The 19,291-nt window shown below is 51.9% G+C and overlaps 1 protein-coding gene across 7 annotated transcripts in view; it reads right to left on the bottom strand.

Annotated features, from left to right (window-relative positions):
• MSI2 (musashi RNA binding protein 2) overlaps positions 1-19,291 on the bottom strand; it is a 402,467-nt gene that overhangs the window by 345,891 nt on the left and 37,285 nt on the right. For 5 of the 7 annotated variants that reach the window (XM_055399098.2, XM_055399088.2, XM_055399156.2 and 2 more), the window contains one exon: positions 15,620-15,709. The exons of the other annotated variants lie outside the window; for them this stretch is intronic. In XM_055399098.2, coding sequence (XP_055255073.1) covers positions 15,620-15,709 — 90 coding nt within the window. The remainder of the gene's footprint in view (positions 1-15,619; positions 15,710-19,291) is intronic. 7 annotated transcript variants of the gene reach the window in all.

Raw genomic sequence — 19,291 nt, 5'->3', positions numbered from 1 at the left:
CTTCCAACGCAGGGGACGCGGGTTCAATCCCTGGTCTGGGAACTAAGATCCCACGTGCTAAGTGGCAACTAAGCCTACACATGCCACAACTAGAGAGCCCAGTTCAGTTCAGTAGCTTAGTTGCGTCCAACTCTTTGCGACCCCATGGACTGCAGCATGCCAGGCTTCCCTGTCCATCACCAACTCCTGGAGTTTACTCAAACTTATGTCCACAGCATCGGTGATGCCATCCGCCCATCTCATCCTCTGTTGTCCCCTTCTCCTCCCGCCTTCAATCTTTCCCAGCATCAGGGTCTTTTCCAATGAGTCAGTTCTTCACATCACGTGGCCCAAGTATTGGAGTTTCAGCTTCAACATCAGTCCTTCCAATGGACACCCAGGAGTGATCTCCTTTAGGATGGACAGGCTGGATCTCCTTGCAGTCCAAGGGACTCTCAAGAGTCTTCTCCACACCACAGTTCAAAAGCATCAATTCTTCAGCGCTCAGCTTTCTTTATAGTCCAACTCTCACATCCATACCTGACCACTGGAAAAACCATAGCTTTGACCAGATGGACCTTTGCTGACAAAGTAATGTCTTTGCTTTTTAATATGCTATCTAGATTGGTCATAACTTTTGTTTCAAGGAGCAAGCGTCTTTTAATTTCATGGCTGCAACGACCATCCACAGTGATTTTAAAGCCCAGAAAAATAAAGTCTGTCACTGTTTCCACTGTTTCTCCATCTATTTGCCATGAAGTGATGGAACCAGATGCCATGATCTTAGTTTTCTGAATGTTGAGCTTTAAGTCAACTTTTTCACTCTCTTTCACTTCCAAAAGAGGCTCTTTAGTTCTTCCTTCCTTTCTGCCCTAAGCGTGGTATCATTTGCATATCTGAGGTTGTTGAGACCACACTGCAACAAAAGTTCCCACACGCTGCAGCCAAATAAATAAAGATTAAAAAAATAAAAAAAAGAGTTCCAGGCAACCAAGGAACCAAGAGAAACCACTGCTCTAGTCCAGTGCTTCTCATGTTTGAACGCACCCATGAACTACCTGGGGATCTGGTCAATCGCAGATGCTGACCGGGCAGGTCTGGGGTGGGACCTGAGAGTCTTTCTCCCACAGGGGCTCCTGGCTGGTGCTGTTGATTCTGAAATGACTCTTTGAGCTGCAAGGCTCTAGCATCAAGTCCACCCTTTTGATTCACATACGACCTGACCGCTACTTTCCCTTTTGCACCTGCTGTCATTGTCCAACTCATATACTCCCAAATAAATACAGGTCCCCAAATACACAGGGCTATTTCTATCCCTGGGAGTTACGCACCTGCTATTCCCTTTAAGGGGAAAGCCCTTCCTACAACCGCTCCACCTTCCTGGAAAGTCCTCCCGTCTGTTGTGGGCCGAACCATGTCCCCCCGAACTTCACAGACTGAAGACCTGACCCCAGCACCCCAGCATGTAACCATTTGGAGGTACATTTGTTAAAGAAGTGAAGTCATCGGGGGACTTCCCTGGTGGTCCAGGGGTTAAGAATCCCCCTTGCAAAACGAAGGACACAGGTTTGATCCCTGGTGGGGGAACTAAGACCCCACCAGCCAAGGAGCAACTAAACCTGGGAGCTGCAGCTGCTGAGCCCGAGTCACACCGAGAGCGCCTGCGCGCCGCAAGGAGGGTCCGTGCGCCGCCACTGAGGCCCGATGCAGTTTTGAGGATGAAGTCCTCAGGGCAGGCCTTACACGTGACTGGTGTCCTTAAGAAAAGAAGAAATCTGGACAAAGACACACACACCAACGGGAGATGACAGCAAGACTCGGAGAACAGGACCATCTATCAGCCACGGAGACAGGCTAGAAGACAGCTTTCCCTCGTGGTCCCCAGAAGGACAACCCCTCTGACACCTTGATCTCAGACTTCTCTGAGACCATAAACGCCTGCCTGGAAACCATCCAGTCCATGGTATGTTGTTGTAGCAGCCCTCGGGTGCTAAGCTACCATCTCTGAAGATCCAAGCCTGGCACCACCTGCTCGGGGAAGCTCCCCTGCCTGGTCCAGCAGGCCCAGCACTTCAGTCGTCCTCTCTGCCTCCAGGTGCCCTGTCCTGCAGGCACCTGCTCCCCCGGACACCCAGCTATGCGTGAGCTCTTCAACGGCAGAGATCTCGCACAGGACATGGCACACGGGAGGTGGTGATGGATGTCACCCAGATGCCCTCACCAAGGGCCCCTGCCTGGCTGCCTGTTCCAGGGTGTTCTGCCGCTTGCCCCACTCTTGCTTCCCTCCTGGCAGCCAAGAACGATCTCTGTTTTGAGCTGGGTTTTGTTTTTACTGTGTGTGTGTGTGTGTGTGTGTGTGTGTGCGCGCGCACGCGTGTGTACTTTAAGCCACCATATTGAAATGCAAACTGCCAGGTGTTAAAAACACCACCCCCAGCCATAAGGGGCAGCTGGTTTCCACAAGACTAGCATTTATAACATTTGCAGTAAATACACAAAAGGTCCTCGATTCAAAACCAGGAAGAGAAAGTAATTCTTTTGTCAAAAGGCAGTGGTAACTAAACACGGGGCAGGGAGGGAAGGCAGCTTTGGACGGCTGCTTCACCCTCCCCTGGGTGTGGACATGGTGTCTGCTGGGAAAGGAGACCAAAGAAAGTCACACGGATGCATTCTGAACGTGCATTGTGTGAACCAAACCCGCCAGGGTTGAACTTCATGGCAGCCCTAAAGGAGCCCTGAGACATCGGCAAAGGAATCTTACCCCCCTTGGGGATTAAGGTGGGGCCTGGAAACCTGTGTTCGAGGGTCCCAAACAAGGCCATGGATTCATATGAATGCAAGATTCAGAAATCCTTCATGTTCAAAGTGTAGAGAGTCAAGTTAAAAGTTATAGGGCCCTCCAAGCCTGTAAAGAACAGCCCCGGCATTGTCGTGGAAATTTTTTTTTTCCCCTTTTTACATGGAATCTGAAACATAAAGGGTCACTTCTATTTAGGGTCAATTTCTACTCCAGGGACTGCAGCGGCTGCTCTTTTGAAGGCTGTGGGGCTGCCAGCCTTGAAACTCCAGCTTAGCATTTGATCCCTTGTCAGGAGCCTCCCTAGGGGAGCCCCCCCTCCCAACCTCAGCCCCCTGAGAGCCCAAGGCCTTGACTCCAGAGACCCATGACCAGCCGGAGCCCCTCAAGCACACCCACACCAGGCTTCCTCCACCTGGTGGTCAAGAAAAGAAAAACTGGGAAGAGAGTATAGAGGGAAGGCAGGAACTGCTACGCGATCTGACACAGGCTTTGGATTGAAGGCACTTTCTTCCTTGCAGAGTTGCCTTCAGGTTCCAAGAAACTATAAGAGTGTGGTTCGGCCCTACCAGACAGGGTGCCCTCAGGACCCTCTGACAGCAATGTCAGCCCCCCACCACCCCCAGCAGCTGTCTCCCCACCAGCAGAAAGGCCAAAGCCCTTCTACAGCTGATAGCCTGCCGACCACCAACCGCCACTACAGCCACGGTAACAGTAACAAGGGCCACCACTTATGAGTGTCCACCGTGCCCCCACTGCGCTCCACAGCCCTCTGACCGCACCAGTCACCCCTCCAGATGGGGGCCTGTCTCCCCAGAAAGCAGAGTTCAAAGGTAACACAGCAAGTTGAATTCGCTCCTCTCGCCTTCCCCACTCTCCTGAGCCAAGGGCATTTCACCACCAATCCTAAATAATCAGAGCCCTTTTAGGGATTTCCTAAAACCTTCTAGAAGAGCGATGAGTCGCTTATAGTATGTGCAGCTGCTGACTGCCTCTTATCATTCACAAAATGGAATTTCAAAATCCAGGGAATCCTGCTGCAGACTAAGAAGCACGTCCGTCCCCAAGCTGTTCAGGGGTCCAGCACCCCTTCCTCATCTGCTCCGATGTCACTGCAGACATGATGAACTGTAGCCGGCCAGTCCTCTGTCCACAGGACTCTCCAAGCAAGAATACTGCAGTGGGTCGCTATTCCCTTCTCCAGGGGATTTTCCTGACCCAGGAACTGAACCCAGGTCTCCTGCATGGCAGGTGAATTCTTTACCGTCTGAGCCACCAGGGAAGCCCCAGACACACCCACACTGATCTCAATGGCCAAAGCCCTCCTACAGAACGCCAACCACAGCAACAGGAACGACAACAGGAACGAGGGCCACCACTTGCTAAGCATCTGCTGTGCTCTGGGCAGCGAAGCAGCTTGACACATGTTACACAGAGACTCGCCAAACCCTCACAGCAACGCTGCAAAGAAAGCATCACCACTTCATTCAAGGGCTTACATTCTGGGACGTGGAGTGGTGAAGGTTCCACCCTCCCACTGCAGGGGGCCGGGTTCAATCCCTCATCAGGGAACCAGATCCCTCATGCCACAACTAAAGATTCCGCGTGGTGCCACCAAGATCGCACATCCTGTACACCGCAACTCAGACCCGGCGCAGCCAAACAAATAAAACACGTTTTAAAAAAACACTTACATTCCTTGTACACTGCTAAGAACACGGAGGCTGAGAAAGAACAAGCGACTTGCGCAGCGTCCCCTGGTAATTAAGAAGCAAGAACAGACCCAAACGCAGGTCTGACACCAGCCCTCTCTTCACCTACAGAGGTTCTGGGGGTCGCTCCTTATCTGGCCTCACGTGCACAGCACCCAGGGTGGGACAGGGTTGCGTGGGGCGCTCGTTAATAATATCCCCATCGCCAAGCACCTCTGTTCAGTCCTGAACGGTGGGTTTTCCTACTGTCATAGGGCCTGAACCCCCCTGTACTTGTGCTGCTAAGTGTATAAAGGTGTAGTGACACCACCCCCTGCATTTTCTCTAATTGTTGAATACACTGCACGATGTTAAACACACTGCACCCTTAGAGCGGTCTGCCCATTTACCTTTTTTTTTTTATTGGAGGCTAATTACTTTACAATATTATGTTGGTTGGTTTTGCCATACATTGACATGAATCCGCCCCAGGTGTACATGTGTTCCCCTTCCTGTACCCCCCTCCCACCTCCCTCCTCCCCTTATCCTCCCTCTGGGTCATCCCCGCACACCAGCCCCGAGCATCCTGTAACATGCATCGACCCTGAACTGGCGATTCGTTTCACATATGATAATTTACATGCTTCAGTGCCATTCTCCCAAATCATCCCACCCTCACCCTCTTCCACAGAGTCCCAAAGACTGTTCTATACACCTATGTCTCTTTTGCTGTCTCGTATACTGCCCATTGGGCTTCCCTGGTGGCTCAGAGGTTAAAGCGTCTGCCTCCAATGCGGTAGACCCGGGTTCAATCCCTGGGTTAAGAAGATCCCCTGGAGAAGGAAACAGTAACCCACTCCAGTATTCTTGCCTGGAGAATCCCATGGACGGAGAAGCCTGGTAGGCTATAGTCCACAGGGTCGCAAAGAGTCGGACACGACTGAGCGACTTCTCTCTCTCTCTCTCTCTTTATACTGCCCATTTACTTTTATTTAAAAAATCTCAACACAGGGCCAGCATATACTTGAGCTCATTGTTTTAATGGTGAAATTTAAATGTTCATAAGAGAACACACTGCCCCAAATAACAATAACAACATCCCCACTGCGCTGGTAGACGGAGCGAGGCCCGCTGAAGATGTCTGATCACAGCACTTCACCCGGGAGAAAACTCAATTCCTTCCTTTGGCTCACAGACAACAGGACAGGTTCTGCAGAAGCCCCGCCTTCCCGCCGGGCTCTGCTCACAGGCCTGAGGCCACTCCTGGTGCCCGGACACTGCAGCTTTCTGGAAGACGAGTCATGTGCCAACCACCCCGGGGGCCAGCTCCACAGTGGGTGCACCTCCGCCCCCATGACCACACTCCACCAGGCCAGAGGCTGAAGCCGAGAGGAAGAAGACCCACCACCCCCGTCTCGCAGGCCAGACTGCTCCAAAGTCTGCACAAAGAGCACTCAGCTCCGGCTCAAGAACCCTTCTGCCGCTGAGTCGTGACTTCCCCGGCCTGGGCTCTGGCAGTTACTGGCCACCCCCACCCCTCCCAGTTCCCTACCCTCCCTCCTGAGCTCAGCTTGCAGGTAACCGACACGTGACCATCTGGAACTGACACCTGCTTTTCTGAGAAGGAATTTCCCCTTAGAGATGATCCAGTCACAGTGACTAAATCCTCATTTATTTGTGCAAACATTTCCTCATATTTACAGCTTATACTTTTCTTGCAAAACCAGACACAGACACACACGAGCTGTGCAAATTCCCCCCACGTATATTCAAGTTTTATTATACACCTTTCCCCATGGTAGGGATCTGAAACAGGTGGCTGACAAGGGTTTGAAGCCACCTCCTCTGCAAGCCCATGGAAGCTAACTGGAGGCAGAGAGCAATGTGAGCTGTCAGAAAGCCGGAAGCGATTTCAGAATAAACTGGCACTGGGGAAGCACGCTCCAAGGAACAGGAGGGCCTCGCTCGGAACACAGCTTCCAGCTCGCAGGAAAGATGCACCTCCAACTTCCTTAGCCCCAAAAAACTTGAGGCTAAAATTCCCTCTGATCATTAAGCCCAGTAGACCAGATAGTCTCCAGACATGCTTATGTTCCAAGAGTCTCTGTGTGGACTTCCCCAGTGGACCAGAGCTGAAGAACCTGCCTTGCAATGCAAGGGACGCGGGTTACGTCCCTGGTCAGGGAATGAAGACCCCACATCCTCGGAGCATCTGAGCCTGCTCGCCGCAGCTACGGAGCCCATGGGCTCCGGAGTCCAAGCTCCGCAGCTCGAGAGCGTGTGCGCCGCAGCTCCGGAGGTGAACGTGCTCCGGAGCCCGCAGGCCCCAACGGAAGGTCCTGCACGACACAGCCAAGATCCCAAGTGCCGCAACTGAGACTCGGTGGTGCTGCCAAACAAATATTAAGAAACAACAAAACAAGACTCTCTGCGCAGTGCATTTTAACTTGTTAAAATTAACAATTCTTTAAAAATAAATAAAATTAACAAATCTTTTCAAAGGCTTTCTCCAATCCATGGAAAACCTGGGTTGACTCTGACCCAGCCTGCAGGATCACACAGGCTAAGAGACGAGGGTGCGAGGTCGCCACCGTGAAGAGAATGCTGGCAGCCCTCCAAGTGGGAAACCTGCGAAGTGAGAGCAGGTGCCCTGGGATAAGTCATCTAACTCCACTCCAAGCGTCAGTTTCCTCAGTGGGACCCTGGGACCAACAGGAGAGCCAAGCTGTAACCTCTATGACCCTCTCTTATGTACTAGGAATTTCATATCCATTATCTCATTGAATCTTTGAAACCACTGGAGAATGATGATGATGGGGAGTAGGGGGGATCTATAACAGTAATCGCTATTGCTGTTTGGTTTACTCCGGTGTGCAACCACCAGAAGTCAGGCACATCACCTCATTTAGTTCTCACAACAAATGAGGAACTGGGCCTCTGCCATTGCTGAAATTTCCTCCCACTGGAGCCAGCAGGGACTAACACCACCAATCAGGGAAAAGGGCTCATCCTCAGGAGAGCATGGAAGTGGGGCAGGAGGGCGCACCCTCCCGAGGAGCCCACCTTGGAGGAGAAATCCCGGGACGAGGCAGTGGTGGTGTCAGAGGAGCGGGAGCAGGCCGACCCCCCGGGGCCACACCGAGGAAGAAGAGGAAAGCCAATGAGCGTGCAACCTTCTCTGTGCCGAGCCCAGGGAGCTCCCCGAGTCTGAGCACCCTCTTCACCCCATCGGACCACACCGCAGCCAGCTGGACGAGGTGATGTCTCCTCCACCAACCCCCCACCACACGCCCACTGGAACCCAATCCATCCTTCAAACTAGCCGAGGGTCAGGAAGACTCAAAAGGACGGTCATCTTCCAGCCTTCACAGGCTGCCCTAAAAACTAAAGCATTATAGTTTTATGCTATTTCCATGGGAATCCATATTCCCACTCCCAGCAAGCAACTTTTCATAAAGCACCTTTTGTAAGACAAACAACCCACTTCCCAGGCTGGGGCCACCTGAGCCCACGAAGCTACAGGGAGTATGTGCCTTCCATACCAAGCAAAAGTGAGTGGCAATGAAATGACAGAAGAGGAGGGAAACCATGGCCCAGAAGGACACAGGCCTCCCAGAGCAACAGGCCGAGACGGAAGAGGGCAGGAACTGGGCTTGGTCCCACACGAGGCTAAATCCCAGCCACTAAGTAGGCACACGAGAAATGTTTGCTATTGAATTTTGTGTTAACTCGCTGAGCTTCAGCTTCCTCACCATTAATACAGGGCGATTAAAACTGCATCATAGGATTTAAGCAGAAATTAAATGTAATGAAAACATGCGCATGAAAAAGTTTGTTACTTAGAACAGAACCAGCACTTATGACCCTCCATCGTGTACTAGGAATTTTACATCCATTATCTCATTGACTTTCTGAAACAACCTTGGAAAATGATGACGATGGGGGCCAGGAGGGGATGAATAACAGTAATGGCTATTCCTGTTCGGTTTCCTCCGGCTTGAACCACCAGAAGCCCAGCACAGCAACCCAGTTAGTTCTCACAACAAACGAGGAACCTGTGATCCCTGTGGAGCCTGAACTGCAACTCAGGTCTGCTTGCCCACAGAGGCAAAGCCACTGCCTCCCGGTAAACACAGATGCCGTCACTCATTCTTCACGTGTTTACGGACCAGCTCCCGTGCGTCAGGCTCTATGGAAGGCGCTCGACACAGAGCAGAGAGCAAGCCAGACACTGTCCCCACTCCCGTGTCGCCTGCGGCCCAACCGGAAGAAAAAGACCATCAAGCAAGCAGTTATTATGACAGCAGGTGGGTTAGTCGGGACTCTCCAGAGAAACCGTCAACAGGAGATGAGTCCGATATGAGACAGACAGACAGACGGAGGAAGGGGTATTTATTTCAAGAAACTGGCTCGCCATGAGGGGAGCAGGCAAGTCTGAAATTCACTGCACAGCCCAGCAGAGTGAAATTCAGGCTAAAAATGGATGTTGCAGCGTTACGTCCAAAGTCTACAGGGAAGACCAGCAGCCTGGAAACCCGCAGAGGGCTTTCTCAGTGCTGTCGGAGGTACACCTTCTTGTTCTACCAGAAACCTCAGTCTCTGCTCTCATGACCGTCCACCGATGAGACCAGGCCCACCTCCACACTACAGAGGGTAATCTGAGTGGGTCAAAGTCAGCTGACTGCAGTGTTAACCTATCTCCAGATTCCCCCGCTGTGGTTTCTAGATCAGTGTTTGACCAGACCACTGAGCGCCACAGCCAACCTAGCCGAGCTGACACTTAACAGTAACCATCACTGGGGCGGGGGTCACAGTACACGGAGCATTAAGGAAACGCAGAGAAGGAACCTGACGACAGGATTTAGAAAACGCTGGAAGACTTAAGAAATAAGCAGGCATCAGAAGCTCAGAATGTCCCTCAGAAACTATGCAGATTTACTTATCAAAGACTTACTCCTCATATAAGACGCACCAGGGACTCCCGAGTTAAAGGAAGCTCAAACAATAACTCAGTCGGTCAGCCTGCTCTCTAGGATGCTCTGAGGGGCATCTTCACACCACATTTTCATAACGTGACTCACAGGGGCGCACACCAAAGACTCTAAGGCTGGCAGCGGAGCCCCTGAACAGCAAGGAGCGAAAAAGCAGGAGGGGCGTGTGCATCTAGCGATGACCAGGTGCCCCCAATTCCCGGAAACTCGCAAGGTCAACAGAATCTCCCTGCTTGCCATTCACTGAGGACAGATGGCCGAGTCCCACTTAAAATCTTCCAGCCTCCTCCGAGGACCAGAGCTCAGGGACCTACAGCTGAGACAGCAGGCTGGGGAGGGAGGCGGAAAGGACTGCGTTTTATTATTCGGTCCCCACAAGGTCACCTATTTGGTGAAACTGCAGAAGAAGCTAACTTTTTAATGAGCAGTTCTCAGTGGGAATCACTCTCTCTGTCTCATCAGGAGGCACGAGGGGCTCTCCTCTGCGGGCGGCAGTGAACTCCAAGCTCCAGAAGGCCTGTGGTGGACAGGGACAGGCAGAGTCAAGTGCAAGAGGCAGGCGATCACTCTTCCTCATCAGGCAGGGGAGCACGTGGGCCCTAACCCAGCCTCCCCAGGGGCCTCTGGCGCCCCAGCCCCGCCCCACCCCACCCAGGGGAGGCAGGAGCAGGCTGCTCTCTCCTCCACGGGGATGGGTGGCTGGACGGAAAGCCGGTGAGGACCATTGGTTCCACGCACTTCGCAGACATCCAGTAAATACACGGTGAATGAACGGGTACATCTAGACCTTCCTACTCACAGACCAGCGACACCACGTCCTCTCTCAACACAGATGGCGCAGAGGCTTGGAAATGCTTTTCCTCTGGAAGTGAGGGTTCACAAAGAGCCTTTCACGTGCCATGCGGGTTTGTGCCACCTATCCATAAAGACCTGGGATCAAGGGTGTGTGTTAGTCACTCAGTGGTGTCCAACTCTGTGTGACCCCATGCAGCCCCGCCAGGCTCCCCGTCCATGGAATTCTCCAGGCAAGAATACCGGAGTGCAGAGCCATTCCCTTCTCCAGGCAATCTCTTCAACCCAGGTCGCCTGCACTGCAAGCGGATTCATCACCATCTGAGCCACCAGGAAAGCCAGGCTTCTCTCTCCTCCATGAGGATGGGTGGACGGAAAGGCAGGTCAGGCCCGTCGGTTTTACTCACTTGGCAGACATTCAGTACTATTGGCCGAATGGACAGATGCGTCTAGACCTCCTATTAATACACCAGCGACACCGCATCCTCTCTCAATACAGATGGCGGCGGAGGCCTGGAAATGCTTTTCCACTGCAAGTGAGGATTCACAGAGAGCCTTTCACGCGCCATGCGGGTTCATGATACCTGTTCATGAAGATCTGGGATCAAAAGAAGGCCACCAAATGGCAGGGAGGCAGAAGAATCCTGGCCTCCACGGCATGTAGCTCTGATTTGAGCGCATCAGTCTTAACCTGTGTGCCAGCTTCCTCTTCCATAAAACAGGCCTGACTCCTTCCAGGCCGAGCTGGGGGCCCGCTCCACACTGGCTGCCGTCCCCCTTCCAGAACCTAGCCACGTGCCCACCACGAGGAGGGCCTGGCATCTGAGGCCCAGACCTCATCGGCAGCCACGCACCATCATCGACGCACGTGGGGCTCCATCAGCCAAGTCCCCGGCCGGGCGGGCTGCTAAAGGCGGCGCTGGCGCTGAAGCAGGTTCTTTTCCCAGGAGATTAATTTATTAACTCCTCCTGAAAGCTGTTTGTTTGGGAGAAGAATGCACACCAGCTCCAGGTGAACATGTGTTGCTAAGGACAAAGGCCCAGAAAACAATACCACTCCTGTGCTTCTCCTCAACGCCGGAGGCCCCGGAGACCCTTGGCTTTCTGTAAGACCCTGGGCAGACTGTGAACAGTGAGAAGGGCCTCTGCACGTTCGCGGGGCCCAGGGCGCCCTCTTCAACTCCGCACCAGATCACGGCCCTGAGTCCCAGCTGAGGAAGCCCTTCCTAGAGCTGTGGCCAACACCCGGTCCTCTCCCTAGGAACACCCTTGCCTGTCACTGCCCCCCGGGTCTGTCCTTCCCATCAGACCCGAAGCTCCCCGCGGGCCAAGACCCTGCGGGCTGATTCCTGCCATATCCCCAACGTCCCACAAAATACCCAGCACACAGCAGGCACTCAATACATGTTTGCTACTCTAGACCAGGACCCCCAAAATAAGCTGCAGTGAGTTCTCTGAAACTGAAGGCAAAGACCCCTGTGTGGGGGCCTCTGGTGGTGGAAATGCCTGTGTGAAGGTTTCCTCGTCTGCCAGCAACAGCCCCCTAGGAGGGACGAACGCTGGGTTCCCAGGCGGGAGCTTGGTGGACCCCTAACACTCACCCCTCATCCTGAGGGGCCACAGACCGTAACGGCCTCTCCCGCTTCGGACAATGCTCCCCCTCCCTTCTGCCTGCCCTCCTCCTCCCTTCTGTTTACTCAGACCCGCCGTCCCTTCAGGAGCTCCCCCCAGCCCACCTGCTCTGAGAGGTCCCCCTGAAGCCCCCAGCGGGAGCCTACATTCCTCCCACTGGGACCACAATGGCCAGCTGGGTGCACCTGCATGACACCTCCCCCTCGAGTTAGCCATCGCTTAGACCTGGGGTACTGACACCCCGGGATCCCACTACAGTCTGTGAAGTTCTTGAAGACAGGAGCTAGGGTCGTCTTCCTCAAGATGCCCATCACATCAGGAGCTCGGTAACTAATTGCGCATTTAGAGGCACTCAGAGTGGTGTGATCAAATAACAGATTGCAGAATCCAGGCTCATTTTCAGTAAAGACTTTACCTTATACAATACTACTACAAGAATTTGTTAAAACACTACCCCACCAAACAAACAAAATCAACTAACACTACTTTTCCCTGTTCTCTCCCAGACCCTGTCCATAAACACAGGTAAGATTTACGATACACAGCAATATTCAAAATATGAACACAATGTGAGCCTCCGATGTCTTTCCCCCTTAACACGGCCTCTCTAAACGTGCTTTCACTGGGGACTGAAAGCCCGTATTTTGTCCTGCGTTTCTCCTCATGGGGTTTCTGGAACAACCAACCCAGCAGACGTGGGGCCTTGCAATTCCATTCTTTCGTAACAGAACATTTTTTTTTCCATAGGCAGCTTCTCTTCCCCAGGTGTGAAAGCAGATTTTCTTTCTCATTCTCCAGAACATCAAAGGTCTATTTTCACATGAAAGCTCTCAGCTGAACACGTAGTAAAATGGGACTAGCCTCACGCATGCAGGATCCTCGCTGGCCAACGGGTCCCCAGCACAGATCTGGGAACCACTGGGTGAATACCCAGCTCCTGGACTCCAGCGTGCTGCCCAGCCCCTCCCCGACCTCTGACACCACCACCTCCCCCCGACACCACCACCTCCCTCCCCCCTCCCCCCCGGAACCTGGCCCTTTTCCCTCTGCTCGCCACACTGGGAGTGTGTGATCTCCCCCTCTCTTCCTCACCAGCTCGCTGGCCAGGCCCCATCCCGTCCCTGATGCTTGCCCAGGGCTGTCCCCAGTGCCTCCCCACAGCCACCACCACACACCCTGGGGACCCTGCCTAGACTCTCCTTTATCTGCCTGTTTACGTTAAAAGGAACAGGATGCTACCATCAAAGGAGGAAAAGGCGGGCTTGCTGTCATTCTCGGGGCCCTTTAGAAAACAAAGGGTCAACAGGACCAGGCATCATCTAGACTCTCCAAACACAATATATAAACCCCCAGAAAAGTGTGGCAAGTTAAACAGATGCTCCCCAAATTTCCCCAGCACAAAAGAAAAACACCTCTGGCTCCGTCCCAAGGCAGGAAAACAGCAGTAGGGGAGATGTCTCCCACCAAAGCAACGGGTTTGGTGTCCCTGAACAGAAGTGTGTTCCAGAGTCCAAAGTCCTTTCCCTGAAACATAAGCGTGATGCTCAACCTTCTTATTGACTGGGGAAATGCAAATGAAAACCACAACAAGGGCTTCCCTAGTGGCTCAGTGAATAAGGATCCGCCTGCAAGTGCAGGAGACACGGGTTCGATCCCTGGTCCAGGAAGATCCCACACGCTGTGGAGCGACTAAGCCCACATGCCACGATCACTGAGCCTGTGCTCTGGAGCCCAGGAACCACAACTCCTGAACCCGCACACCCGAGAGCCATGCCCACAAGAGAAGCCATCACCATAAGCCCAGGCACCGCAGCTGGAGAGGAGCCCCTGCTCACCACAACCAGAGGAGAGCCCGCCCTGCTACGAGACCCCGCACAGCCAAAAATACATCACACACACACACACAATGAGCCACCACAGAACTGACAGCAGTTAAAAAGTCTGACAACAACAACTGTTGGTGAGAATCCAGGGCAATGAAAACTCCTACCACTGCAACTACTCCTAGAGTATAAACACAGCACGGAGGAGATCTTTTTTTTAAATACTTATTTATTTGACTGCAACAGGTCCTAGCTGCAGCATGCAGGATCTTTTAGCTGATGTATGTGGGATCTAGTTCCCTGACCAGGGATCAAATCTAGGTTCTCTGCACTGGGAGTACAGAGTCTTAGCCACTGGACCACCAGGGAAGTCCCAAGAAGGAGATCTTTAAACACAGTTTCTAGCAAACTTAAGCTGTTCAGACTGTATGACTCAGCCATTTGAGTCTATTCTGATAAACTCTCGCATACATACATCAGGAAGTATGCACAAGGATATTCACATGCACAGTTTGAGCAGACAAAACAAATCAAGAACTTGAATGTCCATTAAAAGGAGAAAAGACAAAGTGTGGTCCCAGTGAACCACAGCCACAAGGCATCAACTGGACAGTCCGTGCAGGCAGCAAGCTGCACACCACAAACACCAGAAAGTATTCTTCAAGGGTGGATAGAAGCCAGCCTCATAGGGTGGGTGCATGGGGGCTTCAAACGGGAGAAACACACAGGGAGGTGAAGGGGGCTGGGAATAATATCGCACTTCCCAGCCATGTGGTGCTGATGTAGGTTATTGTTTTATTGGTGTTCATACTTGACTCGTGCACGTCACATGCTTTTCCTTCTACACAACATTCCCTATGGGGTCTGGGGTGGGGGCGGGGCTGAGGGTAAACTCAAGGCCTCTCCCCTCCATACAACCGGCTTTCCTCTGGAAGCTCTTGTTCTCTCTGAAGGAATCTATACGTGTTAAGGGCGTTCAGTACTCACTACCACCCTTTTCCCTTGAGTCAAGTCAAAATTCTATCCAGGGGACACAAAACCACACACCCTAACTCTATTCAGACTGCAAAGCAAGATCTATGCTAGAAAAATCTCTGCAACCACAGCACTTGCTAACTGGGCTTGTAACAGCACAGAGAGCGCTTCCGGGTTGTTTTACCTAAGAAGGAAGAGCCCAGTGGTGGGCATTCGGCACTGACATCCCTCTTCCAGAGAAAAAACAGAGCATCCTGAGACTTCCAAGGGCCCAGGTCAGAGGTACGCAGAGCTTCCTTCTGGGGCATCACCAGTGGAATGCGTTCCTGCGTCAAGAAATTCTTCAAAGGGCTCATCCTCTTATGACACAAACGCCTGGTCTTTTCCTGCTCAATTCACCCTTCAATCAAGCAAAATTTTTTCTGCATCACTACTGCCTGCATTTCTCGACATCACTACTGTCCCCAAAAGTGCTGGTGGCCAGATGTCGTCCTGCCCATGGACCAACCGCCCCCTCCCCACCCCAGCCCCACCCCAACTCTCTACCCCCCTGGTTCAGCTGATTCACACCCCACCTCAAACGCCGCCCGCACCTCAAGTGCCCCCTGACTCCCAGGAATCCACCCCTACGCCGCCATCCCCGCTGTCACCCGAGAAAAGTCATCTGGGGTTCAGTCTCCGGTCCTCCCTGTCTCAATCCAGTCTCCAACCTCATCACAGTTCCAGCTCCTGAAATTCTACTGCTGTCCAAGGAAACTGACCCCAGGTATTAGGTGGATAAAAATGCCTTTCTCCCAGCAAAACCAAAGCTGTGTTGTAAACCACCCCCCTGCCTCCACCTCCGTCTTCTCTCTTCCTCTGAGCCCACATTTACTACGTTCTGAATCAACTTCCTGATCTAATATAATAACAGAAACAATAATAATAATGCATACCTACCGCATGGCTAGGATCCTGGTGGCTCAGTGGTAAGGAATCCGCCTGCCAGTGCAAGAGACGCGGGTTCGATCCCTGGGTCAGGAAGGTCCCCTGGAGAAGGAAATGGCAATCCACTCCAGTATTCTTGCTTGGGAAATGCCATGGACAGAGGAGCCTGGCCGGCTACAGTCCATGAGGTTGCAAAGGAGTCAGACCCGACTTAGTGACTGAACAACAGCAGCAGCGTGTCCTACGATGCACCTAGCAACGTGCTGGTCAATGTAAGTACACAAACGAGAGACATGGGCGCCCACGTGCATCGTCACAAAACGGGGTCCCGCTGACTGAAGAGCAGGCTGCAAAGGGACATGTATAAAAGGACCTCTATTTGTAAACCATGATGTATTTTTAGTACACACAGAAAAGATAAGGAAGAATATACTCTAATTCATTAACAGCTGGAGGACAGGCAGCTCTTAGGTTCCTTTACCTTGGGCTCTACTAATTCTCTAATGCTTCATTTTTTATTACGGACATTGGTTACTGATGTAATAGGGGGACTTTTAAAATAAATTTTAAAAGAAACAGAGCCAGACAAATCTCCAGTTCTCAGGAAGCTTCCAGTCTGGCTGCTAAAGTAAAAGCAAGCACACAGAAGGCGAGTGAACAAGATAGCATAAAAACCCAGTTACCAGCACCTTCCAGGAGAAGGCGGCTCCCAGGGGGCTCAGCGGTAAAGAGTCTGCCTGCCAGTGCAGGAGACGCGGGAGACAGGGGTTCACTCCCTGGGTCGGGAAGACCCCCTGCAGGAGGAAATGGCAACCCACTCCGGAATTCTCGCCTGGAGAGTCCCACGGGCAGAGGAGCCTGGCGGGCTGCAGTCCGCGGGGTCGCAAGGGTCTAACACGACTGAGTGCACACGCACACACTCCAGGAGAGGGGGCCTCGCCAGGGGCCAGCTGTCCATTTGGGTAGCGAACGCCAAAGCATCAGAGGCAAAGGCCAGCTGGGCAGGCAGACAGCGATTTGCTACCGCAATGGACGGAGCAGCAGAGGCACAGAAGGGGGCCAAGTCAGGAGGGACGGCCTCCCTGAACTCTCCCAGTTTCTAAAGCGGTATGAAACAATCTGCCCTCCCTGTAAGTGGCCAATTCTGAATGCACAAGCCAAGTACAATCTCGACCAAACCAAAAGGAATATTCCAAATACACCTTTAAAAAAAAAAAACTTACTCTGAACTAATGTTAGAATGACTCTAAGGAACGCAAAAGGAGTTTAGAGTTCCTCGACTATACCCTTTATACCCTGCACCCTCTACCCAGCTTCTAGTGTTAATAACTTACACAAACCACGATATCATACTAAGAAATTAACATTTGTTCAATACTATTAACTACAGACTTTTTTTGGATTGCACTAGTTTTTCCACTGATACCCTTTTTTTCTTCTAGGATCCAATCCAGGAAACCACACTGCATTTAAGCTAACTTGTTTTTAAACAAGCAAACATTTTGATTATTTACTCTCTCTTGCTAAGAAAATGTGCTGGCACTCAGGGCAAAGACTTTGTCCTTCTCCTCATCATCAAAGAAAGCAATCTCTGACAGATCTGCCAGCCTCCAAAGGAACAGAATTTGATCTACAGTGAGATAAAAACCCAGACAATGACCAAACCTCTTAACCCTCCATGAGCAGCCACAACCCTGTCCTCTCTCCACAGCAACTAACTGGTATTTAAAAGTAATTTATGTTAATTGCAATCGGGCATATATGAACACTACAAAGCAAGCTGGCTTCAAACAAAAAGGCTCAAGAGAGGAGCCTAACAAAAAATTAACTTTGTAAAAGACCTATTTCTTATTCCAACTTGTTTTTAAATATATGTTCTGAGTCACACCCCATTAACCATCTCAATTTATTAATAATCTCAGGGCAACCAACTATCTCAGATCATGCAAAGATGAAATCTTGCATAAAAAAGAAAATGAAGTATCTACACACAAACATTAAGCAGGTAGTCAGCTGTGATGACCAGAGAGAATCATAATTTTTTTGAACCACAATTTGTGGTAGGGCAAAAAGAGGAAGGTACCCAAACGAGTAACTCAAACTTTGCAAAGAAAAATTTTCTCCTTGAGCATGAGATTATCAGAAATGACTGGTTCAAAGAAAGTGCTCTGGAATTCCCTCCCCATTACAGAAGTCTGTGACAGGAGAAGGCCCCGTATTCTCAAAGACCCTTCTTTGAGCTGAGGAAATGACGGTGCTGTTTTGGCATTTTAAAGCAAGAACAAATACTTTCGCTATAAAATCCACTTTGTAGATTGAATCAGCGAGACAGCTGTTTATACAGAAACCTTTTCCTCTCTCCCTCCAAGCCCCTCAGTGATTCATATCGGTAATAAAACACTGGCTAGAACAAAGAAAAACAGAGTTTGAACAAGAGAAAAAGGCACCAGCAGCACACCCCACCATCTTAATACCAATCCAGCCCACTGCTCTAAATGATGCATCTCAACCTACCCTGCTTGCCAAAGAAACAGGATGCCCCCAAAGCAGACCAACTTTGAGGGGCGGAGCCGGAAACTGGGTTCTCGTTTGTGGAAAGCGCTCCACGGGTGCGCATCTTTGACATGCCCGAGAATCTGAAATCAGCTTTCTTTTTAGCCACGGGCACCTGCGCAACTCACCGCACCCTCTCTCCGTCTCCTCTCCGCCCGCAACATGACCTCCATACCAAGCACCACGGTGGCAGGATCCCAGTGCTAATTCCTGAGTGACAGGGTCAGACCTGGAAGGACAGGAAGGTGCACGGCCATCCCTCATGGGAAACGAAACGCCAAGAATCCCGACTGTCCCAAAGGTGAGCACCTTCCCACAGCCCGAGTCTTTCCGTTGGCTCTGCGAGACCCAAGTCCAGTGACTCTCGCCCCGTGAGGCCTTCCCAGCTCTGCCCCTGCGCCCCTCACAGGTCCTGCTCCTCTTTCAGCACCGACAGCTGCCGATAACCCGCCTTCTCAAACCCGGCAACTCACGGGCCAAGAAGACCCCTTCCTCAACACTGCAACCCCAGCGCCAGGCCCAGCACCCAGCCCAGGGCCCGGGATCAACAAATGTTTGTTCAGTGAATGAACAAAACTCAGCGAACCCCCAGAAACCACATTCCTAAATGCTAATCACCGCTCGCTGCGTGAATAACGAATGAAGAAGTGAACTAACAACCGGCCCCTTGTGAGCCAAGTCGCCAAGTCCTTCGGGAGCACAGAGAAGGGGTCAACTGACTTGTGGCCGACGTCCGCTGGTCCAAAGACGAGACGGCCCGCCTTGAAGGGGGCCGCGAGCCGCGGGGAACGGGGGTCACGCCCATCCCACAGCTGGCAGCACCCTGAGATGTTACCAGTCCAGCTCACTTCCCCAGGACCACAAGACCCCAGAGCTGGTCTCAGTGTGGCAGACTCGGGGATGTCAGCGAGAGAGCCCAGCTGTCCAAGAAAAGACTCAGCCGTGCCTGCGCCCACAACCCACCCCAACACTCATCTGGCAGAGCACCCTGCACCTGCCAGTACTTAAAACTCAAAGCCAGATGCTCAAACAGCACCCAACTGGAGTGCCCTACTGAGCAAACAACCCAGGCTGGATTTATGAGAGAGGAGGCCCCGGTCTCTTCCCCACTTGCTGGAGTAAAAAGGTCAT

Source organism: Moschus berezovskii, chromosome 20 (assembly GCF_049115385.1).
Source record: "Moschus berezovskii isolate FMDL1 chromosome 20, NW_MosBer_1.0, whole genome shotgun sequence".
Taxonomy (NCBI): Eukaryota; Metazoa; Chordata; class Mammalia; order Artiodactyla; family Moschidae; genus Moschus; species Moschus berezovskii.
This window is presented reverse-complemented; position numbering and strand designations above follow the sequence as displayed.